This window comes from Drosophila arizonae, chromosome 3 (genome assembly GCF_054131065.1).
Source record: "Drosophila arizonae isolate 15081-1271.41 chromosome 3, UAZ_ARI_1.0, whole genome shotgun sequence".
Classification (NCBI taxonomy): domain Eukaryota; kingdom Metazoa; phylum Arthropoda; class Insecta; order Diptera; family Drosophilidae; genus Drosophila; species Drosophila arizonae.
Window position 1 is genome coordinate 2,484,988 of NC_142923.1, and position 27,418 is coordinate 2,512,405.

Sequence of the window (27,418 nt, forward strand, 5' to 3'; positions counted from 1 at the left end):
TAAGAACTGGCTAAAATTGAGGAGTCGACGGCCACTAGGGGCGTGGCAATCGGCATTTACAGTGCCCGTATCGCGACATTTATATGCGTCAGCCATCTATTTATGCATTTGTACATATAAATAAGCTTAATAGATATTCATAATACAAAAGGAAACATTTTTATGAATTTAAAAAAATTTAAAAGAAGCTAAAATAACAAAAATTTGCAATTTACAAAAAAGTGTTTTCCGCGGGATTTGAACTCGCACCCAACCCAAACAGCATGTTTGTCAAAATAGCTAAAATAATAGTCGTCGGCGCTTCAGCCTACAGCACCACCGCGTCGTTTCGATCAATAGAAGTTAAAACGAAATCACATTATTGTTATGACGCCACATAGCAAAGAAAAGCCAGAGTGGTGGCTGGAAATTCAAAAACAATGCAAAGACAAATCAATCGCAACGAGATTCTTAGAATATGCTAGAGTACGCATTTATGTGTGCATACATACACACATACAAATGAGCGCGTGTATAAGGCTGGAATGCTTGATGCTATGCGTGCAGACTTACATATATACATATGTATGTATTTGCATATATGTATTTGAGGGCTATTTAAGAAGAAACAAATTTAAACTTATAAAATTATTCGACTAAGAAAATGAAAAGTATTAAGTGCCATTCAGTCAAGCTCGCACCTTCCCAATAAAATATCTATTTTATAAAAAACGAAAAATGTATGAAAAAAAAAAAAAAAAAAAAAACATAGTAGAGGTTCGAACCTCCCTACTCTAACGTTACTTGCGTCGCCCTTAGCACCCGCGCCATTGCTTTGCTCGAGCACTCAGCTGCTAAAATAGAATAGCTTAATAAGAGAGCGTCATCAGACAAAACTACAGTAACGGCTAGAAAGTCCAGAAATCAATCGAAATTCTAAGAATGTGAGAAAAGGCGCGCTTCTGTCTGTACGCATAGAATAGACGATGAGTGTGTGCACATGTATAGTAAAATCGCGCTGATCTGCTGCTAGCTTGAAGCCGGTATCCAATATATGGATATAAATACATGTATATTATTAAAAGTCAAAATTGTATAAATTATATACATATGCATGTAATTTGAATGCAATTATGCAATGATCATAGCAATAGCTATCGATGATTTTCCCATTTTAAATGGGATCATGCCCTGTTTTTTGTTGCGCACTAGACTTGAAAATTGCACTATATACTCTGGTTGACAGCGTTTGGGCTGTGAATGAGTCTTCTGCAATCGGTATCGCCCGACTGCAACGTTCTTACTTGTTTTATTTATTTTTCGCTGACAATGCAAGGCATTTGCGTGTAATTAAAGTTCTTAAATGTAGCAAAAAGTTTTCGCTTTCGGCCGGAAATGTAAATTGCATAAGTATTGCGAAAAGGCGGCGCTGGGCGTGCCGTGGCAGCCATGACAGATGTTGGCTGTGTCATAATTATGCCCAAATTACGAGAAACTTGCCCAGAGGCAACGACAACATTTAGCCTAAGGGGGCGGCGGCATTGTTGTCTGTCTGTGCTGCACAAATGGGCATTTCGCAATTAAAAACTTTTCCGAAAAGCCAGACGCTACAGAGGGAAAGATGGAGGAAGAGAGAGAGAGAGAGAGAGACGGAGAGAGGGAGCACAACTGCAACAAGAGGAAACTTGTAAAACATTGTTTTCAAAGGAGCAATCGCAGGCTAAAATTATTCAAAACTTTTTCTTGAATGCTCTCTCGGCTTGGAAAGGGAAACTAAATGAATATAATCAATATATAAATGTAATCGATAAAAGTTGAAATTTAAAAAGTGTAGAGAAGAGAGATAAGCTTATAGATTGAAGCCCAAAGTATAAAAAATATATATATTCAAAGTTTCATATATAAGTTTCCATAGTCTGGATAAGAAAAGATTTAGTTTATTTTATAGACCTTTTATCTTTATTTCAACTCTTCTTAACCAAACACAAAAGAAATTCTCCTCAACTTCCCACAAAGAAATTCTAAAGCACAACATAACCTCACTGCTCTATAGAGTATCTGCAACAATGTAATTGCTTGAACCGCAAAAAGTAACCAAAACAAAAACCCGTAATGCACTTTACTTGAGTAATTAGAAGACCGCAGATGAAGCCAGCCAAGAGCCAAGTTTATTTATTATAGCCAAAGTTTTTTAAGTCGGCTCCTTTCGATTTCCGACGCATCAAACATGAAAACTCAAATCGAGAGCAGACAGCAGCATCGAGATAATTAATAATTTCCGCACTAATTAAGACGAAAATCAATATCAAATATATAACTAGAGAGAATATATATATACTTGTATTTGTAGCTACATTCAGAGAGCGTGCCTGGCTTTCACTCGATAACAAATGGACAAACCACATACATATACATACACACACACACACACACACACACAACCACACTGTGTTCGGGCAGTCAACCATAGACCATTGGATGCTTTATCATGACCATATAGCCACGCCCACTTTAGCTCCCCTAAACAATTCATTGCAACTGCTGTTGCTTTTGTACAGCTATTCTCAGACTGCACAAAAAAAAAAAAAAAACTCCCCTTTACACCCGCTGCAAATCATATTTATACACCACTTGCACAGTGCAGAAGAGTATATTGGATTTCGATTTTGAATTATATTTTTGGGACAGTGTATAAACGGGACCTGAACTCTAACCACATTACAAAAATCTTTGATATTATATCTGGGAAAGAAATTACAAGGAAAATACAATAATATACTGAAATACTGCTTCCTCTTAGCAATTGTAGCGTATCCTTCGTCAGTTACTCTCCATTTATAAGCACACATATTTTTAATTTATTACGGCACGCGTTCGTTCTGCAATTTGAAAAATGGTCTCAACTCGCTAATCACAGCGGGCCACAGCATTGTTTATTCAATGCTCACCTTTCGCTCACCTTTCCATAAAATATGTAAAGGAAAAACCAAAGGCGAATTGGAAAAGCAAACAGCGTTGGCCAAGTGCTGAATCAATTTTTTTCAATCATCATAAAATGTAGGAAAAAATACAGTGTTGGCTGTCGTAAAAAACAGTGTTGCTCAAGGCTTTTGAGCGCTGCTTAAACAAAGCTTCAATAATTCTCTAATTTACAGCTGCAGTGGGACATAAGCAACAAAGTATGGACAAACCTACAAGTAAAACGAAATGAGATAGAAAAGAAGAACTTTAAGGCACGACTAATATATATCCTGTAGGCTTACAATCTCATTCAAGATATTTGATGCCAAAAATATATATAAAATATAAAGTTTAAAGTACAATAGAGACTTTGACTACTTTGCGAGAGGCTTGCTGGACTATAAGATACTCTAGAAATATATTTGAATATGTTGAACTGAAGCTGACTTTATGTCCATACAAAAGTCAAACATTGAATTATATAACTACTGCTTTGAGACTATTCTGAAATAGAGTATGCTCGACGGCATGACACCCTGAAGGAACATTAAGACTATACTTACAAAATACCCTGAGGTATTTGAGGTATTTACTAAATAGTTGAAGTCTTTTAGAGTATGTTGGGTTGGGATACACTGAACCTGCATGAAAGTCTATATTTTTCCTTCACATAGATTGCTCAATTACAAGTATATTGATTGAGCAATCTATGAGTTGATTGTACTGCTAAATACCCTCGAAATATATATAGAAAAAATGTTCAAAAATATATCCCTTCTGCCAACAGTTAAAACTATCGATTAACTATCGTTGCAATCAGTATACTCTCGTTTGAGGAATATGAATTACAGGATATTCGCATTACTTTAACCGCTTTCAACCAAAGGCTTGACCGTCTCAGTCGCTGCTGCCACGCCCAGTACGCCTTAAACGTAGCCCACTCGAAAGCCAAATAAAAATTACAGCAAATGCGCAGCAAAAATGGTGAATTAACTGAATTGCAATCAACGAGGCGTTAAATCCTTTGAAGGCGCTGTGTATATACATATGTATGTGTACGTTTATATGTATGTGTGTACTTTTTTATATACAGTTGACATTTCAACTGCTGGCGAGGGGAGTCCCCAGCATTAAGCACTGAGCAAAGGGCCCCTAAAATTGCTTCAAAGATTGCCCGCAATTTGGCTGCTGTTTTATTGTCGCTCGTTCGCTGGCGTCTGTTTATCTTGCTAGCCGACTGAGCCAAAAGATGACGCCAAAATATGACCTCATTTCGGGCAGTAAACACACACACACACACACACACACACATGCACACACACACAATGGCTCTTGGTCGCGCCCATTGAGAGCTCAGGCAAACATTACGCATACGCCATGTGGCACGGGTTGAGAAAATTGTTCTTACACCACAGAAGCTCGAAAGCAATAACAAAATGCAACGAGCGTGTGGTAAATGAAAAACTTTAACTAGTTTGTGTTTTTGTTTTCCATTTTGTTGTTTTTGTATTTTTCTCGGGTTTTTTTTTTTTTTCAGCCAATGACATTTCAAGTGTTCTCTGAAGTGGGCGTGTGAGCGGCCCTCTTTGCGTGCTACCACAAAGCCAAAAGCAATGGCCAAGCATGGCCGAGCACCGAGTCAGGCCATATAGAAGCAGAAAATGTCCATTATTTCATTCCATTGTGCTGCAGGTGGAAATTGCGATTAACCTATTAAAAAAAGGGGCAACAGCTCACAAAGTGAATTAACTTGTCGTCGGTCTAGCGATACCTGCTGGAATTTCCAATTTCCCATTTCCATTTCCATTGCCATTACTTACAGTTGATTTTCATTGCCTGCCATTGTTTGGGAATTAGTTGAGCCGTGTCTAGGCTCCATGCGCATTCATTTATTATTAATATTAATTGAAATTCGGGCTCAGGAACTTAAATTTTTAATAGCGCTTTTATTTGTATATATGGATTGGTTTGTTTAATAATTTAATTGACGGAGGGGGATTAAACCCACGTTAATTTTTTTACTTTAGCAGCATCACAATGTCGGTTGTCATATAGGACATGTACCTATCGATATTTATCGATTTTGTACAAGCTGAAACCAAACCCAGCGTAGCATAGGAAGACTTGTTTATATCTTATCTCTCATAAGTTTGCCAAAGTGAATAATACTAGGGTATGTATTTATGGCAGTTCTTAAGCATGTTTCTCCAACTGAATGTTATCGATATCTTAAGCAACAGCTACACGGGGAGCTCTCGGAAGTAGCATCACTCTCGTTTGGTCAACAATTGAGTTAGAGTTGGTTACAAAAGGCCATCTCAATTGCCTCTCACACTCTTAGGCACTTAATAATCTGGCCACAATTGAAATAAAAGACAGTTTCGAAATGTGTTCAAGATGCTGTCTAATGGGGTTAACTGTGGAGGCTGTGTCAGCTGCAGCAGTAGCAGCAGCAGCAGCAGCAGCAGCAGCAGTTGCCGCAGTAGCTTCTCTCAATGCGGTTGCAATTGTCAGCAGTTGACTTCGCTTGGCTTTCTGCAATTGGCGTTTGTCTTTGGTTATGCAACGAGGTCAAAGTCAGGGCGCTCTGCCAGCTGGCAGGCAGGCGAGGAGGTGAGGAGGCCAGGGGGTGAGGGGGGGGGGCATACGGGCCGGCAAACAGTTTCTGCTCCTGCCAGCCGCGCTGACGCAATAAACCATAATAAAAGACCGCATTGTGCACAGGGCTCAAGGACAATGCCGGGTCAGAGCCCAAAAGCTGTAAGACAACAACAAGAGGAGGTAGAAGAAGAAGAAGAGGCAGAAGATGACGAACAAAGGTTGCGCCCAATTTGGCGACGCTTTGCAAAGGGGCGTTACTCTAGTACTCTCAGCTAAATTGATGCATTAAGAGAGCAGATGGAGAACAGAGGGGAAGCCGAGGGGGAGCCATGGGGCATCTCATATAACCGCGCATTGAATGCAGTTAAGTAATCACAGCTGCAGCATCCACTCAAGCCTCCAGGCAATGGAAATTTTGCACTTTATTAATTATTTTCGCAAACCCCCAAAAATGTTTTTTTTTTTCCACAATTTTTGATGAAATTTTTCGTTGTTGTTATTGTGTTTGTTTTTATTACACAGCTCATTAGAACTAATGATGCTTGTTCAGGCTGTCAGGGCTCACACAACCTGACTGCCAGCCTGTCAGACCAGCGGCAGAGTTGGAGCCAAAGCCTAGCAACAAACGCCGGCAGACAAATTAAAAGCGCAAAGCAGGTGAAGGCTGAGAGAGTTTTGGACAAGTAGATAGCCTGTAAAAAGGCGAATGGAGTAATAGATAGATGGATAAATCGTAGAATTTCAGAGAAGGAGAAAGATACAGAGAAGGAATGAAGGAGAGTGATACACATGGAAAATGAAAGACGGAGGGAAATATGGAAAAATAAACATTGAGAGACAGAGAGAGAGAGAGAGAGAGAGAGAGAGAGAGAGAGAGAGAGAGAGAGAGAGAGAGAGTGAGAGAGAGAGAGAGAGAGAGATAGAGCAGAGAAAAAGATATGACAAAGAGAAAGAAAGGGGGAAAATATGAAGATGAACATGAAGTAGGGCAAGAGATACACAGACAGAGGAGAGGGAAATTTCAAAAGGGAATTAGAAGCAGTGATAAAGAAGGGGGTAGAGGGCGAACTATAGAGATAAAGAAAAATGACGAAAGCAAGAGAAGTAGAGAGACAGGCAGAGAGAGAGAGAGATGGAGTAAGGGAGAGTGAGAAAGAGATAGACAGAGAGAGATATACATATATATATAGTCAGAGAGAGAGAGAGAGAGAAAGAGAGAGAGAGAGAGAAAGAGAGAGACAGAGATATTCAAAGAGAGAGAGAGAGAGGGGGAAACAGAGATAGTCAGAGTGAGAGAGGGCATCTTAATTTTTTTAAGGGTTCCCTATTCTACAGGGATTGTTTTTTGCACACATCCACTCAAACTTAATCTACCCCTATAGCACACATTTCTAATGGGTGTTTTGGTATAAAAAAGTCCAGCTCTGCGCAAACTTGAGACTTGGGCTGACGCGGCGGTCAGAGAGGTAAACGAGGCGTTAATGAAGTAACTGCCAGGACCAGCATCGGGCTCAGCTACTCATATATATATGTATATATGTGTGTATGTATATGTGTGTCTATGTATCCATGTGTGTCTGAGCATGAGCTAGCGTGTTATCCTGGCACTTAATTATATTTGTACTCGCATGGCCCAGACAACGACGCCTGATGAGTCCAACAAGCAAATTGAACGTGAAATCCACTGATTGACTACAAGCCGTCTAGGAAACAGACACACACATAAGCAGTTGGAGCATGTGTGTGTGCGTGAGGGAGGGAGAGTGAAGGAAAGTTGAAGTGTGAACTAAGTGCGCTGAGGTGTTCAAGTTCTGAGCACTTGAAAATGCGCAATTCAAAGCTGCAAAGAAACTGAAAAAAAAACAAGTAAGAACGTTGCAGTCGGGCGATACCGATTGCAGAAGACTCATTCACAGCCCAAACGCTGTCAACCAGAGTATATAGTGCAATTTTCAAGTCTAGTGCGCAACAAAAAACAGGGCATGATCCCATTTAAAATGGGAAAATCATCGATAGCTATTGCTATGATCATTGCATAATTGCATTCAAATTACATGCATATGTATATAATTTATACAATTTTGACTTTTAATAATATACATGTATTTATATCCATATATTGGATACCGGCTTCAAGCTAGCAGCAGATCAGCGCGATTTTACTATACATGTGCACACACTCATCGTCTATTCTATGCGTACAGACAGAAGCGCGCCTTTTCTCACATTCTTAGAATTTCGATTGATTTCTGGACTTTCTAGCCGTTACTGTAGTTTTGTCTGATGACGCTCTCTTATTAAGCTATTCTATTTTAGCAGCTGAGTGCTCGAGCAAAGCAATGGCGCGGGTGCTAAGGGCGACGCAAGTAACGTTAGAGTAGGGAGGTTCGAACCTCTACTATGTTTTTTTTTTTTTTTTTTTTTTCATACATTTTTCGTTTTTTATAAAATAGATATTTTATTGGGAAGGTGCGAGCTTGACTGAATGGCACTTAATACTTTTCATTTTCTTAGTCGAATAATTTTATAAGTTTAAATTTGTTTCTTCTTAAATAGCCCTCAAATACATATATGCAAATACATACATATGTATATATGTAAGTCTGCACGCATAGCATCAAGCATTCCAGCCTTATACACGCGCTCATTTGTATGTGTGTATGTATGCACACATAAATGCGTACTCTAGCATATTCTAAGAATCTCGTTGCGATTGATTTGTCTTTGCATTGTTTTTGAATTTCCAGCCACCACTCTGGCTTTTCTTTGCTATGTGGCGTCATAACAATAATGTGATTTCGTTTTAACTTCTATTGATCGAAACGACGCGGTGGTGCTGTAGGCTGAAGCGCCGACGACTATTATTTTAGCTATTTTGACAAACATGCTGTTTGGGTTGGGTGCGAGTTCAAATCCCGCGGAAAACACTTTTTTGTAAATTGCAAATTTTTGTTATTTTAGCTTCTTTTAAATTTTTTTAAATTCATAAAAATGTTTCCTTTTGTATTATGAATATCTATTAAGCTTATTTATATGTACAAATGCATAAATAGATGGCTGACGCATATAAATGTCGCGATACGGGCACTGTAAATGCCGATTGCCACGCCCCTAGTGGCCGTCGACTCCTCAATTTTAGCCAGTTCTTAGAACGAGTAACCGGTTACCTAAATGCAAAATTTGAATTCTTACGCTCAAAAAATGTGAAAATTACAGGGTATTTTTCGATATGCCACGCCCCTAAAGAGGCTTAAAAATTATTTTCGGGGCATCGATAGAGGAGGCTACCAGTAACTTAACTATCCAAATTTGAAGCTTCTAGCTCTTAAATTGTAGGAGATATAAACTTTTGCGGTTTGCCACGCCCCCTATGGGCGGACATATATCTACCATAGCTCGTTGGACTTGGGTGATCAACCCGCGTATATATACCAAATTTCAGATCTCTAGCATCAATAGTGCCTAAAATATAGCAGAATTCGAAAAATCACTATATCTTCAGGTCCGATTTGCCACGCCTCTAAGGGACGTAGATATATAATTTTTTCATCCATCTTCATAGAATTAAAACATTAGCTTACGTGCAAAATTTCAGCATTCTAGGTTTATAACTTTAGGAGATACAGTTTTGTCCGATTTGCCACGCCCCTAATGGGCGGAGATATATCCGCCATAGCTTGTGATCTTGGGTGGTTGGCGCGGACCTACATACCAAATTTCAGCTTTCTAGCTCTTCAACAAACATGATTTCTGGTATATCGGAAAATGCATTTTCCGATTTGCCACGCCCCTAGTGGGCGGATCGGGAAAATTTTAACACTTTATAAATCGGAGATATACACGAGTATGTGTTCCAAATTTCAAGTCTCTAGCTTCAATAGCGCCGAAATAGATTGCGTTCATACGGACAGACGGACAGACGGACAGACGGACAGACGGACAGACGGACAGACGGACGGACAGCAAGACGGACATTGCACAAAACCAATATACTCATTTCACTTTCGTGAATGAGTCTAAAAACTACAAGAGAAAAATCCAACAAATCGAAATACAAATTGTTATAGCAAGGCGAGCATTAAATGCGCTGCCAGCCGATTAAGCTAATATGAATAAATAAATAAGAGAAATTTCCACATGAGTCGCAAATAATTTTAGAGCTAATAAATTCTAAACTAACAAATATTTGAAACTTAAACTTAACTTAATTTTAGAGCTTATAAATTCTAAGCTAAAAAATATTTGAAACTTAATTAGGGGACTAGTTAGCTGCTTTACAAACCCCATTAACTAGCTAATATGTCAGAGATCTTAGCGCATTTATCTATGAACAGAAATCGCTTTGGCTGCCACGAAAAGGCGATTCACAGTTGAAGTGAGCGTTAAATGAATGCGAGAAGTTTGCTTGTTAAATTTGTTTATTTGTTATTTGCCTGCCAGCTGCCTATGTCTGTGTGTGTGTGTATATACTTATGTGTGTGCGTGCGTCGCACAAGGAACAAACGGGCCAAATGACACGTTCCCATAAATCCTCGACGTTTTATTGCCGAGTACGCGGCTTAAGTCGAAGCAAATGTGAAAATGTGTGGAACATAGGCATGTATACATATATATGGGCTATATATACAGATATGTACATACATAGGCATGTATGTATATATGCGCCCTGTCACATTTGTGTGATTTGTTTGGCCGGCACAAACATATGACGTCTCCAAGCCCCAAATGCCAAACGGCTAAAGGCAGACAGCAAATCATACACACACACATACATACGCACACTGAGCCACAAACATATCTGTACACACACCTATAAAAGCTGCAGAGCAAAAACAATTTACTTTGTTAATTTACGCAAGTATTTGCATAAATAATGCATCAAGCCGAGGCCCTATCAACACTGCGCCATGCGGCGTATACGCAATATTTATTTATTAAATACTTCAAACAAAAATTGCAGAGCCAATTAACGTCAGAATTGATCATATCAATAATCTATACAATATATATGCAGAGCTGTATGTATACATATACATTCCAATTGATTGCATACTTGGAATATAATTGCTAGTTATTAGAGAAATTGGGTGAAACAAATGCGAAGCTAAAGCAAAAGTCAATTCAATTAAATGGAAATTAAGTGTGATTAAGATTAATATTGTAGAAAATCGAATAATATTAACAGCGAATATATGTAAAATTGTTGAAGAGTTTGCAGCTTATTGGTGGTAATTTATTCATAGTTATTTGTATAGCTCCATCGAATTTCGTTTGTCTAGCAGCAGCAGGAGGCAAGGCGAGCCACATAAAGTCTACATAATCTAGATCAAGAAGATGAGCTGAGTTGATAGTAGACAAGTTTATATGCCTGTCTATCCTATAAATTATATAAAATCTAAATCAAGATACGTCTGACAAAGATTGATCAGTTCATCCGTCTGTCCCGCGTTCTAGATTTTATATATATAATATATATCATATCATGACTCCTGCTGTCTCTGTCTTTCTATCTGAATACATGTCTCTCCGACAGTATGTCTATTTATATGTATCTCTCTCTCTGTCTTTATCCCTCTTTCTGTTCCTCTCTCTATCTGTATCTCTAAAATTTTCAATTAGACAAAAATATATATGTACTTATATTTTGTGGTATAAAATAATATATACTTTAGTTTAGGCAGCTCAGTATTTTTTTCTTGCTCGATAGTTTATTTCAATACTTTCCTACCAATAAGAATCGATAATCTAACGCAAATTTCTTAAAGTGTTATCGGACAACTGAAAAGGCTTGAGACTTTAAACTTACTACGACTGCTATCAATATACAAATGAATATATAATTGTTAATATATCCCACTTTGAATACCTCCACCCGCTCGACTTTCAAATTACTATGACTATAGATGAATATATGAATGTAAATATTTTCCACATTGAATACCTCGACTCGCCCGCCACAATATTGAAAGTAAACTAAACCCATTTCAGCTAAAAGTTGGTGCTTTGCTTGCACTAGGAAGCATTAAAAATTGCATTCAAAATGTAGAGTTAAAGCGGAAGTTATTCAATAATTAATTTCCCATAGTGTGTGGGTGTAGCATGTGTGGGTGCAAGCATGTGGATATGTATGTATATGTGTGTGTGTGTATATAGGAGTAGATGTGGGTAGATGTAAACTAAGTATAGAGGTAAATAAGGTATGCAGGTATGCCGGGTCTATACCCGGCTCTATAGCTAAATCAGTCATGTAGGCATACAAGAAAGTTTCAACGAATCAGGTAAGGATATCTCTTAGTCAGGCATTGCCAAAATTTTCTTTCACAAAAAAAATGAATAACAACAATTACATAAATGTATATCATAATATATGATCCCACAATTTAGACAGAGAATAAATCCAATTTACAATTTTTTATAGTACATAAATTCCTAGCTCATAATTTCGTGCAGGCAATTAGAATATTCTTTCAATTCGCCAAGCCCAAAAACAAAATCAGTAAGTATAAGCTAAATGTGATACGTTTGCAAATATGTGGCTAAGTAGCCACGCCTGCTGCTAGCCAAAGGACCGAAAGGCAAACTTTTATGGCCAACTTTGATGGCTATAAAGTGTAGAGACTAGAGCAGAAACTGTGCGCCTCATCTAACAGCTCAAGTCAAATGTTTGAGTTTGGCAGTTAATCGAGGCCACAATCCTTTTGGCAAACACCAGGACGAGCTGGCTCTGCTCCTGCTTCTGCTCCTGCTCCTGCTTCTTCTCCATGGCACCGCTCTGGTGCCATAATGTTGGCCATGATGACCACAGAGTCGCCTCGTGCCCTGCTGCTGACCACATCAATGGAATTGTCAACAACTGTGCGCCAACTGGGCTGGTAAATATTTAAAAGGCCATCAAGGCACTGAAGCTGGCAGCGAGCGAAGCGTGTGCAGCGCCATCTAGCGGGCAATCGATGAGCTAGAGTGTTGAAATTGAATTTGCTTAGGCATTTGCTTTTTCCTTTTTGCACATAAATAAACTATTTTTGTTTAACTTATTTTAGAGTTTTATTACATTTTAAATATCAGCAAATACACAAAATAAAATGAAAATCCATTAGCACATTGATAAAGCATAAAAAATATATGTATATTTAAATTATACAAATCGCATAAAAAGCTTTATAATAAATATGTATTTTGTATTCATACTTATATTTTTGGAATTAATCTATTTATTTTTCGTTTTATTTATTTATTTTTACATTTATGAATTTCATTTTCGCTTGCCTAGTTTCAACTTTATTTTATTTTTTTTTTTAATTTAAGCATTGTTTTATGCATATTGTTATCACAATATTAATTTATTATAATTTTCTTTGTTTATGTATTTTCGTTTTTTTTTTTTTTTTTTGCATGCTTAATTAATTTTTATATAAATAATTTTGGATTTTGTTTTTTTTTTTTTTGCTTTTAATTAATGTAAATATTTCATTCTCTCTCTTTCTCTGCTTCGCATTTTTAAACGCTTCTCCGCTGCAATTTTCCAGTCTCATACACTTGGTGTTTGTTTTTACAATTTTTTCCTATAGCTTATTATAGACAACAACAAGAAAAACTCTTTTATAAACACGTAAAGCCCATCTCTAGTTACATTGTTTTGAATGGAGCCTAAGCTGAAAAGTCATTAACTTAATTGAAAACCATATTAAAAGTTGTTAAATACGCTTCTAGAGTGAGGGGCAGTGGGGGTAACGTATGTGTGTGTCAGCTAGCTGCCTATGCAGTGCTTAGAAACAAAACCCCAAAAGGTTCATTGAACCAACCAAAAAAAAAAAAAATAAAATGAAAAAGGCAAAGTAATGGAGTCAAGGGAGAAGCAGAAATTGTCGTGGCACGCTTCCGGGCCATGCAGACAGGTGAGTGCCTACCAAGCAGGTGGGTTAAATAGTAGAAAAAATCAACAATGAAAAAGAGCGTCAAACAATGGCACTGGGCAACCGAATTGGGGAGCAGCAGGAGGAGAGGCAGAAGGAGTAAAGGTAGCAGGAGGAGAGAATTGCAAGGGAGAGGCCCCATGAGGAGAGACGGCAGAGGGAGTAGAACGATAAACTGACAGTGCAGCTAGAAGGGAACAACAAGCAGAAGAAGCAGCAGTAATAGAGGCAGCAGAAGGAGCAGAAGCAGAGGCAGGAAGCAGCAAAAGGCGAAGCAGGAGAAAATGCAGCCTGAGCAGCAGCAGTAGTAAGTGCAGGAGGAGAAACTGCAAAAAGAGACGCAGCTGGAGGAAGTCGAGGCGGAACACTAGCAGCCGGCAGTTCCAAGTCGAGTTCAGGCTCTGGGTTAAAAACCTTCATATCCCGTTACCATTTTGATGGGCAAGCCCAATGACAGAAGCAGCAGAAGGCGAGGGAGGACTCGCAAAGGATTTAACTCCAAGTCGAGTTCACGCTCTTGGTTACAGACCCTCGTATACCTCATATCCCGTTGCAGTGGAGACAGCCAAGCCTAATGGTAACGCCCCCAACGGCTATTGCTAATGACAACCAGTTATTTTAAGTGGGCGTACTAGCTGCTGTGGGCGTGCCAGCTTTAGGCAGCAGTTCACTGCCTCAGTCTGTCCGCTTGTCTGCCTGACTGCGACTGTTGACTGCCAACAGCGGCACCCATTTCCCAGTAAATCAATCATAGCCCAAGCACAACTAGCTTGTATCCTATATATCAGGTGAAGGGACATTGTGTAGACGGACGCTCCTTGAAATGTTGTCTGCATAGATACGGTGGCGACTCTGCTAAGAGCAGCAGGGAGTGATTAGGCTCACAAAATTTGATTATGCTATGGAATTTCGAAGAAATCAGCAAGTTAGGATTTCATATAAACTAAGATCACTTTTCCTTTTGATATATGTATATATAACATTTATTCATATATGTTAATCAAATCAAGTGAATTTTTAAGAAAACTAAATAATTTTATAAAATATAATTAATAAGCTAATAATTACAATTGGTTTGCAATTTGCAAACTATATTCAGCACATAAGAATGAGATCGAGACTTCGTTTCTAACTTCTTTTTATATAAATTATCAAGAATAAATGAATTTCTAGATATTTCCAGGACTCTACTTATTTCACAAGAAACTTCCATTGCTATCATCAGCAATCATCCCTCTCTCTCTTTCTTTATCTTTATCTCTCTCTCTCTCTCTCTTTTTCTCTGTCTTCCTTTGCTCTCTCACTTCACCTCTTTTTAAAGGTTCAATCAATGCTTCAATCATGAAATTCTCAAATGGTTACAGCTCAGCAAGAGTGTGGCAAAACTAAGGCGATACATAGAGCTAGGAAGTCCTTGATATAGCTTTCTCTGATAATCCTAAGAGTAAAAAGCCTACAGAATGAATTTATAAAGTTTAAATTTATATCTATAGGTTGTATTTAAATGTTTTCATATGTTCATTGGATCCTTGAAGAAGCCGCAACTGCAATTAATATTCAGTTTTCGCTCTAGGCGGCTTTCACTGTGGACAAGAAACACTCAGGCTGATGGCTATGCATCATAAATATATATGTATATACACATACATCATAAGCATATATATATTTTCGGGGCTAGTTCATACAATTGTTTGCACTGACACGCCCACAATAGCACCAGCGCCCCGCCCCGCCCCGCTCCACACCTCTGCGAGCGATTTATGCAAATTGTGTCTGCGCTTGTTGCGTGTCCGTGGCAAATGAAGGCGCAACGTTGAGTTTATAATTGATGCGGCTGCAACAACAACAACTGGAACATCAAGTGGTCATGACAATAACAACAATGACTAGAAGTTACTATGGAGTCAGGCTTTGATGCGTGGGTGTCCATTGAGCACTCTACGAACAGCATAAACAAACTTTAACGAGAAGGCAGAGGCAGGGGCAGAGGCAGGGGCAAACGAGGGCGTTGCCAGGCAAAGACTCCAAAAGTCTTGCAAAACATGCACACGGCATGAGCATTGCATTCAACTCCGTAATGTTTATCAAAATAATACAAAATAAATAAATAAACACTGAAATTATATGTATTTTTGTTGCCTGTCAACTGGCGCAGGCTCGAAAACCGAAAGGGAAAATCCTTGGCATTTTGAAAGGTTTTTTCTCTGTACTTTTGGCCACTGCACGCAGCGTAGCTGGACAGAATGAAATGCAGGGCACAAATGGTCAGAGCATTGCTATTTTTTACACGTGCGACCAGCCAGGTGAACCGAGGGAGGGAGGGGTAAGGCAGAAGTAACCGCGATGGCAATCGTATATTGCATTGCAAATGCTGACAGCTGAAAAATGTTGGAGACAAATATGCAACAAGGCATGGATATTACTTGAATTTCATGGAATTAAAAGAGATACACAATTTATATCTACTCAAGTTAATTTTAATGAAAATACACAAAAATTTACAGGAAATAAAAATATATTTTTTGTGCAAAAATAAAACACTTTTTTTTAGAGTTGAAAGTAAAGAAGAGAATGGAATTATAATTTTCAGTCAAATATTTAATATTTTATTTGGCATAACCATAGAGATAGGATCATGGAAATACTAGCTTTATTTATAGTTTTATAAAAGCAAAAATTTTTTAAAACAAAATCTGCTAATATTTCCTATGTAATAATTTATATAATTTATATGTAATCTTTTCAGATTTTTTTTTCATGCCAAGCGCCGTCTATATCTCTATTATGAATATATTTTTTGTATATTTGGAAATTCAATTTTCTCTTCTATATAAAGGGTATTACGTGGCAAGCGAGTATATAATGAGATTCTCATGAAACTCTCATAACTTTTAGATTGACGCATAACCAAAAAGGAATTCATGTATTTCGCCTTAAGCTCGAAAAAATAGCAAAAATGCTGCCAGAGATAAGCTGCATAACAAATTAGCCCTAAAAAAAAGCTATAAAAACCGCTAAAAAATGAGAAACGCTCGCTCATACGAGAACTAAAATATTTAACACCTCATGCCAGCAGCTGGAGAGTAAAGTAAAGGAGAATGTCTATGTGGGTGTGTGAATGTGTGAGTATGTGTGAGTGTGAATGCATGTGTGAGTGTCAGGCAGGCAGCAGGTGCAGTGGTAAATTGTTAATGTCAAGTGTCATCAAATTAAACATTTTACAACGCAAATAAACACACACACACACACAGGGACACACACATGCACACACACGTCTGCATTTTTAAGCGCATACACCCACACATCCGCAGTTGATTGCGCCTCGAAGTATGCAGCAATTTCTTTCCATTTGCTTCGGCTTAATCGAACGGAAATGCTTCTGACTTTAGCCCAGTGCAAAACAAAAGCTAATTCAGCTAAGAATATTTAGACTCATTCACGAAAGTGAAATGAGTATATTGGTTTTGTGCAATGTCCGTCTTGCTGTCCGTCCGTCTGTCCGTCTGTCCGTCTGTCCGTCTGTCCGTCTGTCCGTCTGTCCGTATGAACGCAATCTATTTCGGCGCTATTGAAGCTAGAGACTTGAAATTTGGAACACATACTCGTGTATATCTCCGATTTATAAAGTGTTAAAATTTTCCCGATCCGCCCACTAGGGGCGTGGCAAATCGGAAAATGCATTTTCCGATATACCAGAAATCATGTTTGTTGAAGAGCTAGAAAGCTGAAATTTGGTATGTAGGTCCGCGCCAACCACCCAAGATCACAAGCTATGGCGGATATATCTCCGCCCATTAGGGGCGTGGCAAATCGGACAAAACTGTATCTCCTAAAGTTATAAACCTAGAATGCTGAAATTTTGCACGTAAGCTAATGTTTTAATTCTATGAAGATGGATGAAAAAATTATATATCTACGTCCCTTAGAGGCGTGGCAAATCGGACCTGAAGATATAGTGATTTTTCGAATTCTGCTATATTTTAGGCACTATTGATGCTAGAGATCTGAAATTTGGTATATATACGCGGGTTGATCACCCAAGTCCAACGAGCTATGGTAGATATATGTCCGCCCATAGGGGGCGTGGCAAACCGCAAAAGTTTATATCTCCTACAATTTAAGAGCTAGAAGCTTCAAATTTGGATAGTTAAGTTACTGGTAGCCTCCTCTATCGATGCCCCGAAAATAATTTTTAAGCCTCTTTAGGGGCGTGGCATATCGAAAAATACCCTGTAATTTTCACATTTTTTGAGCGTAAGAATTCAAATTTTGCATTTAGGTAACCGGTTACTCGTTCTAAGAACTGGCTAAAATTGAGGAGTCGACGGCCACTAGGGGCGTGGCAATCGGCATTTACAGTGCCCGTATCGCGACATTTATATGCGTCAGCCATCTATTTATGCATTTGTACATATAAATAAGCTTAATAGATATTCATAATACAAAAGGAAACATTTTTATGAATTTAAAAAAATTTAAAAGAAGCTAAAATAACAAAAATTTGCAATTTACAAAAAAGTGTTTTCCGCGGGATTTGAACTCGCACCCAACCCAAACAGCATGTTTGTCAAAATAGCTAAAATAATAGTCGTCGGCGCTTCAGCCTACAGCACCACCGCGTCGTTTCGATCAATAGAAGTTAAAACGAAATCACATTATTGTTATGACGCCACATAGCAAAGAAAAGCCAGAGTGGTGGCTGGAAATTCAAAAACAATGCAAAGACAAATCAATCGCAACGAGATTCTTAGAATATGCTAGAGTACGCATTTATGTGTGCATACATACACACATACAAATGAGCGCGTGTATAAGGCTGGAATGCTTGATGCTATGCGTGCAGACTTACATATATACATATGTATGTATTTGCATATATGTATTTGAGGGCTATTTAAGAAGAAACAAATTTAAACTTATAAAATTATTCGACTAAGAAAATGAAAAGTATTAAGTGCCATTCAGTCAAGCTCGCACCTTCCCAATAAAATATCTATTTTATAAAAAACGAAAAATGTATGAAAAAAAAAAAAAAAAAAAAAACATAGTAGAGGTTCGAACCTCCCTACTCTAACGTTACTTGCGTCGCCCTTAGCACCCGCGCCATTGCTTTGCTCGAGCACTCAGCTGCTAAAATAGAATAGCTTAATAAGAGAGCGTCATCAGACAAAACTACAGTAACGGCTAGAAAGTCCAGAAATCAATCGAAATTCTAAGAATGTGAGAAAAGGCGCGCTTCTGTCTGTACGCATAGAATAGACGATGAGTGTGTGCACATGTATAGTAAAATCGCGCTGATCTGCTGCTAGCTTGAAGCCGGTATCCAATATATGGATATAAATACATGTATATTATTAAAAGTCAAAATTGTATAAATTATATACATATGCATGTAATTTGAATGCAATTATGCAATGATCATAGCAATAGCTATCGATGATTTTCCCATTTTAAATGGGATCATGCCCTGTTTTTTGTTGCGCACTAGACTTGAAAATTGCACTATATACTCTGGTTGACAGCGTTTGGGCTGTGAATGAGTCTTCTGCAATCGGTATCGCCCGACTGCAACGTTCTTACTTGTTGTTATTTGATTTTATTGTTGAACACAATTTTCACACGAAATTCTCAATTCGTGGAATTCATGTCAGAGTGAAGAGCGGAAGAGAATTGATGGGTGAAGGAGCACAAGCCAAGTTACCTCAACGACCACAGCAACAATCCAACTATATATAGCAGCCATATAGTCACCTGTGTGTGTGTGAGTGTGTGTGTGTGCAGGTGTGAGCTAGAAACTTTAATGAACTTGCCAGCACTGTGGCACAATTGTCAATTGTTAGCGTTATCAGACATTTTGAGAGCATAAATACAGGACTAAGTGGAGGTACAGTAAACAGGCAATACAAAGACTGGATGTAGAAATGTTAGTTTGACAGTAAGTTAAAGTAGATTGAAGTTGACAGCATTGTAGTTTTAATATGTTTATGAGATGATATATAAACGAGAAGACAGTCGTATCGTTAGAGAACTGTGCTTAATCTAACTTTAGCTGAGGCTCTAATTCAGCTTGTTTTAAAATCTAAATTATTATTGAAAATACAAAAAAAATGTTTCAATATGAAATTATAAATAAATCATATCAAATCGTGTTAAATATAGCTAAATTACCATTTGAAAATTCCCAAACTTGATTTTTAGAATTATTCAGCTAATTGTTCCTCTTGCCGGGAGTTCACTGTGTACTCGCTTCAATCAATGTTCAATTTCGCGAGTGCTCACTGTACCACATAGAGTGCATTCAACTATGGCAAATAATCTGCTATCAAATGTACTTTGCTTTTTCTCTCCCTCTACCTATCTGATTCTCCCCTCTCTCTCTCCCTTTCTCTTTTGCCATTGCCTTTTTGCCCAACTGTCTGTCAGACTCAATAACACGAACTGCAGTTTCCCTCCTTCCTTCATTCAAGTGAAATCTGTCTGTCTGTCTCTCTGTCGCTTCTATATCTAGCTATCCATTTGGTCGCAGTCAGGTTGCTCGTCTGTTTCTCTGCTCGCCCTGTCAGGCCCGGCTCAATCACACAGTTTTTTGACGCGTTTCCATTTGTAGCTGTCGCATTAGTAAACACACACACGCACACACACATAGACCTATACACACTTGGCAGTGTATTAATTATTCAGTTTTTAATATTTAATGGGAATTTTTGGGCTATATTGCTGCATTTTTTCCTTTCAATTTCCATTTGCCTTTTGACAATGACAGTGCGAAATGAGTTGGCCAAGAGGGTATATTGGCTTTGTTTAAACTATGCCTATCTTTGTTGAGGTGAACCGCTAGATCCGCATATATTAGTTTTTGAATGAATATAACTGTAAACGTAAACGTGTAGTCAGATACACCCGTCTGTAATACTCTTAGTTCTAACTATTAACATTGTCAAGTGACAAAAGGGATCTACCTACCTTTATCTCTCTTTTTTTTTTACTAAATTTTTCTTTATCTTTTTTTGTAAATTTTCCTCGCTCTTTTTTTCACAAAATTTTTCTCTATCTTTCTCTCTCTTTTTATGTTGCAGTTAAATACACTCAGAGAATAAACTTGCTAAGTTTTATTGCCATTCTGTATTTCATCAACGTTTTTTACGTTCTTAATAAAATTTGAAGCAAAAGAACTCTAACTGCCTTAAATAATTTGTGATGAAAAACTATGTAACAAATAGCAACCAATTTTAAAGTAGAGAGCTCTACACTGTGATCTTAAAGCAAGCTCGTTTTAATAACAACTTTTTAAAAATAAATAAAAGTAAATATAAAATAAAGTAAATAAATGATAGAAACGCTTTGCGCTACTTTAATTTACTTTCTCTAAAATTATTATTACAAAAGCAAATGGAAGAAAAATAGAACGTACAAACTAAATATTTTCTCTCCGTGTATCACGTGCGTATTACGCAATTTTCTTTACTCTCAAACCGACTGCAAATGTTGTTCGAGTTGGCAAAGCTTTGTCAGAGCCAATTGAATTGAGTTGGAATCAAAACATTTGCGTAACAATTTTGGCAGCTGCAGCATGGACCAACCCAGCCTTAGCCATTATTCAGCTTCCTCTTTCCCTCCGCCTTCCCCTTCCGGCTTGCAAATGTGTGCGACTGTTGTTGTTAGCGCAAATGTTGCAAAAGTCAGAACAAGCTGCAAGCTCAACTGCAGATACGCAACTACAGATACAGATACAGATACAGCGACAGATATATGCATATAGTAGATACAGATACATTTGCAGATACGTAAGCACCCCCTCCTACGAAAGTTTTCAAAACGAAAATCAATATCGAATAGGGGCTAAGCGTTAGAGCCTCCATACACACATACATACATACATACATACATATAAATAAGTAAATATATACACATACATATATACACTTGTAACTGCAGCAGTTAGAACCCTACCCCCGCCCCCTCCCACAGCGACCCCCTTCGCCGTGCCGATTGTAAATGTCATGCTGTTGCATATTTAACGCGTTTACGAAGCCATCCAACAACAAGATACAACTACAATCCGTTGGCGGGCGGTGGGGGGCGTGTCAACGTGTTTAATGTGCAAATCACGCTTTGAATGGCAATACCTGAACAAGCGAAAGACATGCGAAATTCTATGAAACCGAATTGAAAGGATATGCAACGAGCACTCGCAAGGAGCATTGGAGGAAACAAAAACTGTGCAACACTTAACGGGCAGACATGGCTTGAACAAAGGCATAAACCAGGGGGCCTAGAGGGAGGGGAGGCGCAAGCTTTAGTAGAGAAATAACAGCATTTGACACTAAATAAATGGGATTTGAACCAGCAATTCTATTGCAATGGACTTTGGAGCACCAAGAATTCGAAGAATCTAAGAGTTAATGGATCAAATACAGCCAGAAAGTGGGGCGTGGCTAATCTCATTTATATTACTAGTCGATTCGATCTAGCCCTTCCAGTCTGTCTGTCCATATCCTTACATAGGTCAAACTGAGCTGAATTCAAATAATGAAAATTAAATTAAATAGAAAAAAATTTTTTTTAAATTAATTAAAATTTATTTTCGTTGATAGTCGAACTCTCTAACCTTTGTACCTCTCAAATAACCCAACCAAATAATTAACTTTGAAGTAACTCAATAGCAAACTCTTTAACCGAATAAAGATATTCCATTAGGTCTTCAGATATATAAGAAATATCAGATCTGTAACAAAATCTATAATTATAGATTATATAAGATCTTAAACTAAAGACTATAGAAGCAGCAATTAGATAATATGAAATTTATAATATTCTAGGAGAGCTAACAATACAGAAATTCTTATTAAATATAAAAATTAAAATATTCCACAAGATCTCTGAATACTGCATAGCCCCATTATATCCCTAATAAGACAATATTCAAATCAATCAGATAATGAGATTTACATAACTATATTATTAAATAACTCTTCAATGGCCAAACATCCCATGAGATCTGCATAGAAAACAAACAAATTTGAGTATTATCATTTCTTCAGCATATTTAATTTCTCATCAAGCGCGTCCATTTCAATGGGGTTTACAAGTTACATGTGGTAATATTCATATAAAGCCTCCATTCGAAACAATATCCTAAAACAAGTTTAACTAAATTAAAACTAAAATTGGGCTTTAACTTTATCTCTTGGAATTGGATGGATAACGGCGTCTATGACTAACCTATGGACTAGGCAGAAACCAATGCAAGGAACTCTTCCACAATCTCCTGCTCACTCTCACTCTCTCTCTCTCCATCTTTATCTCTCTATTGACTGCCTCTCTCGGTCTTCCTTTTGTATTAGGTGCTGCTTGAGTTGGAGCTGATGCTCTGCAACGAGCTATTGGATGCAGATTTCCTTAGAGCCTCGCCGGCTAGACCACACAGATTCTGGACAAGTGTCGCTGAGGATCGTGACACATCCGGAGAGCACTTGGCATTGGCATTGGAGCTGGAGTTGGAGTTGGAGTTGGCCAAGCTATGGCGCAACGGTTGCGGCGATGTTGGATTGGATAGCCCGGATTCGTGTATGGGCGACAAAGTGGGCGATCGAGTGCGCAGGAAATGTTTTCTACGCTGTCGCCTGTACACATTGCCCAGACTTGGCAGCTGGCGACTGTTGGAGCCGGCAGCTCCATGAGTTCCGCTCGAGACGAAGCCCAGGGTCTCGGCCAGCTCAGCCAACTCGCTGGGATTGGGCATCTTGCGACGCGTGGGCGGCGGCAAGGCAGGCGGCAGGGTCAGTGTGTAGCTGGTGGTGACACTATCGTCCCGGATCACGCTGGTGGGCAGCAGCATCACCTCCTTGTTGCCAGTGCTGTTGCTGATGCTGCTCAGATCGCTGCTGCTGCTGGCGCTGTGGCTGGGCGAGCTCATGGGCGGCGGTGGCGTCGCTTGCGTCATGCTCGTGCCACTGTCATAGCCTCGATCCGGCTGCAGTTGCAGTGGACGTATTTGATTCTGCTTAATGGTGGCCACCTGCTGCTCGGCCACGCCCACGCCGTGGCCATGGCCACGCTGGCAGCGTGCGCGTCGATAGCGTCCGAGCAGACGCAGCATGTGGCGCAACCGGGAGCTGCGCGTCGTCTTCAGTGTGGGCAGCTCAGTGGGCGTGGCAGTTGGCAGCATTCCGCCGCCCGGGCCCTGTGGCATCTCCAGGCCACCATTCAGACTTCTGATGAACTGCACCGGCAGCTCGCTGGCATTCATTTTGCTGGCCGAGAGTGCGGCCAGCAAATCATTGGGCACATCCGGACTGTCTGGCACGCTGGCACAGCAGTTCCATTTTCGTCGCCAGCGCTGATGCTTCGATATATTCCCTGCTGCCGACGCCGTCGATGTGGGCGTGGCCGTTTGGCTAGCCAAGGTGCGAGTGCTGCTGCTGCTGCGCCCGGCGCTATTGCTGTTGCTGTTGCTCTGGCTGCCGCGCAGCGGACTGCGCAGCTGAAAGGTGCAGAGGGTGCACTGCTCTGTGTATTGCAGATACGATGCAGCTGCTCCTGCACTCGATCTCAGTGGACGCTGGCGTGGCTCCAGCGCCGCCTTGGCACTCGCTGCGGCGCTCACCCTGCGCTGCATCGAGGCAGCCGCATAGCTGGAGCAGCAGTGAAAGGAACGTAGCGGAGCTGCCTCGGTGTCCAGATCCAATTGCAGTCGATCGCTGCGACGCTCCTGCAGCAAGGAGCACAAATAGATGGATTGGCTGGCCTGATGGAACTCCCGCGAGCTGGCACAGCAATGCAACGCAGCGCCAGTAGTTATCTGCTCGTGCTGCTGATTCGGATGCGGCACATTGGAGCAGCAATAGAGCTTGGACGGATGCTGGTGTTGTTGCTGCTGATGATGGTGCAGTGTGGGCAGATTGGGATTGAAATGGACACCGTTCTTGCCCTGCTCGAGCAACTGCTTAGCCTTTGCCTCCTGCGCCTGCCGATGATTCCGGATGTACTCGTACGTCGTCAGGCCCAGGAACGAGATGTAAATGTGAAAGAAGCAGAGATGCAGGAGCAGACCAGCACTGATTGCTGCCAGCAGACCGAGCACGCCCAGCAGCAGCAAGTAGATCGTCTCATGGACACCGATGCCGGCGACCAGAGGTGTTACTGTATGATTCAGAAGCTGTGGCTTCTGCTCCGGCTGCAACGTGCTCTGCTCCAGCAGAGCCGTAAAGTTTTGCAGCAGCGTGGGCATGGTGGAGACTGTGAGATTGTTGAGATCCTGCTCCTGCGACTGATCCATCTGTTGATCCTGTTCCATCAGCATCATGGTGCCGTTGCTCAAGCTCAGCGTTAAATTGATATAATCTGTTGACTCCAGGGGCAATTCCATTTGATTGCTGCACCAATAGAAGCTCAGCCAATCCGGCTGCACGTAGTAGAGCACGATCTGCCCCACAACGGCAGCCACAATGACCAGCGTGGCCACCACAGCACTGACGACGCACATTAGAAAGGCGACATAGTTCCGGGAGCCGATGCAATGATTCAGCCACTTGCAGTGATGATCGAATTTACCCACGCACTTGTTGCACACCGAACAGTGTTTGGTCCTGGGCGACGATGTCTTTATGTTGCACAGATGACAGCGTCCGTTCTCGATGACATGGCCGTGTTTACTGCGATCAAACTCGGGCACAATGCGATCGTTGCGATGCACGCGTCGCAGCTCCTTGTCAGCGGGATCGGTCAACAGTGCAGTCAAATGGGCCACAATATGCACCACATACAGGCCGGAGATCAGGCCATAGAGTGGCCCTTGGATGGGCGCATGAAAGGCGGGTATCAGTATCCAATAGCTGGCCAAGCCGAACAGGAGTAACACGAGCCAACCGAATAGCTGCAGTGGATGCAACGGCAGCTGGAGTCCATGTAAGCGTCGGCCACGTCTATGTTGGACATCAGCTATATTATTCTGATAGCTAATCAGTTGACAGAGGACGGAGTTGTTAGTTGGTGCAGGATTCGCAGCAACTCCTGATGCTGCAGCTGCTCCAGCGGCTGCAGTTTGTCCACTTGCAGTGGTTGCTGTTGCTGCTGCTGCTGTTGCAGGTGTTGCTGTAGTTGCTGTTGCTTGTTGTGCGTAGTGCTTGATGGGCGGCTCCTGTTGTTCTGTAAGGCTGGCAGTGCTGATGGTTATTATGTGATCCTGCCGCTCCTTCTGCTGCTGCTGCTGCTCTGCTAATGGCGTCGCTTTGGCAGCGTTTCGCATGTTGTTAAAGATGATGAAAATGTGTTGGATGATTGAATGATGTGAAATGTTAACAACAACTGGCACATTACAAATGTTGTTGCTGTTATTGTTGCTGCTTCTGCTGTTGCTGCTGCTGCCACGCCCACACTGGCGCCTATTTATATAAGCCACATGCAATTATCCTGCGCGTTGTGCACTTCATTCAATGTTATTAACTTTTGGTTATGTTCACTATTGTTTACCGTTGGCTTTTTTGTTCAATGTCTGTGTGCTTGTGTGTGTGTGTGTATGTGTGTGTAAAGCAATGGCGCAGTTAATAATCACGCATAAAAACACGTTTACAAGGGGGTGGTGCTTCTAGGGTTGTCTGTTGTCAGGCTGCCACCCCCATACACCAAGGACTCTTGCTGAATGATTATCCTTTTGTTGTTTATTTTATTTTTACTTTTTATTGTACTACTACTACTTTTTAACGTATTTGTTTTGGGCTAGCCACACAACACACAAATACAACCACAGACACAGACACACTAGCAATATGGGCGCACACACGCTCTCACGCACACGCACGCAGAGCAATCAGAACGAAGAGAGCGGAGTGAAAGATAGAGTGAGAGCTGTAAAGTAGCTGGTAGTAAAACCGAAAACGCAACGCAACGCAACGTAACGCAACGCAACGATTAAGACGTACCAACTCGCTAGACGGACGCGAAGCAACTGAGCTGTGTTATGTGCGCAAAGCTTTGCTAAAGGCTGCAATTGAAAGCACACGATGCGGCGAGGCGAAACCGAAGCCGAAAAACAGTTTGAAGTTGAAAGCGAATTGAAAGTGTGCGCTCCAAGCTTTGAGCAATTGAAAGCAGCCATCGTATGTATGTTTGTTTGGATGGGTGGCTGGGAGATGTCAACGGTAATAGAGTCAGAGAGCGAGAGAGAAAGAGAGCGACATGTCACAGCTGTCTGGTTGCCGGCAAAGCGTTTTTTCGACTTAAAGACAGGCCAGGGACGACTGCACACAAACACACATAAACGAACTATCTCGATATTTGTTTGTAGGTGTGGGTGTGTGTATGTTTATGATTGTGTTGGGCATTGCTTTGAGGGTAGATTTTACAGTGTGTGTGTGAAAGTTAGTGTGGGTGGCTGCTCATATTTTGGAGATGACCGCGTGAGTGTTAAACAATTTGGAGTAAGTGTGAGTGAAATGGTGAGTCCTTTAGTTAAACTAATATAGAATTATAGTAAATAAGACCTAGTTTTTCAATAAATTGTGTTCTGATAAGCTCAACTTTGACTCAGCTTTGAAGTTTCATTTATAAGCTATTATTCTCTATTACCATTAACTTAAATCTTTTGTAATTAATATAATTATACTGTAACTTTTTCGTTTACTTTTGGCCTATATACAAAATATACGCCAAAAAAGTTACGAATAGATGACTTTAAAAATTACATACGATATATATTGAAAACCACTCACGACTCACGCGCACAGTTCTGATTCACCTGCCAACAGGAAGTAACTATTATATAACGGTAAATGGGTCAGGCTAGGCAAGAACTTATCACCACAGATTGGCACGCACCTATGTTATGTTACTTTTTTTATATTTTCTCCTTTTTTAGGATGCTAGGCATCATTTTTTATTTATATCAACGCCGCCCAGGTGCGGAGTGGAAAGAGGCGACGCCGTTTTCGACTGTTTGTTGAAATGGAAAGGCACAGACGAGAGCG

General features: G+C 40.1%; 2 protein-coding genes across 2 annotated transcripts in view; both read right to left on the minus strand.

Moving 5' to 3' along the window:
* The window catches only part of Dus1 (Dihydrouridine synthase 1), a 37,732-nt gene that overhangs the window by 6,336 nt on the left and 3,978 nt on the right, over positions 1-27,418 (minus strand). The window lies entirely within an intron of this gene.
* Positions 725-27,080, minus strand: LOC108609446 (uncharacterized). Its single transcript, XM_089465196.1, has one exon. It carries the CDS (start codon positions 25,699-25,701, stop codon positions 22,795-22,797), a length of 2,907 nt encoding a protein of 968 aa, XP_089321322.1. The 5' UTR covers positions 25,702-27,080; the 3' UTR covers positions 725-22,794.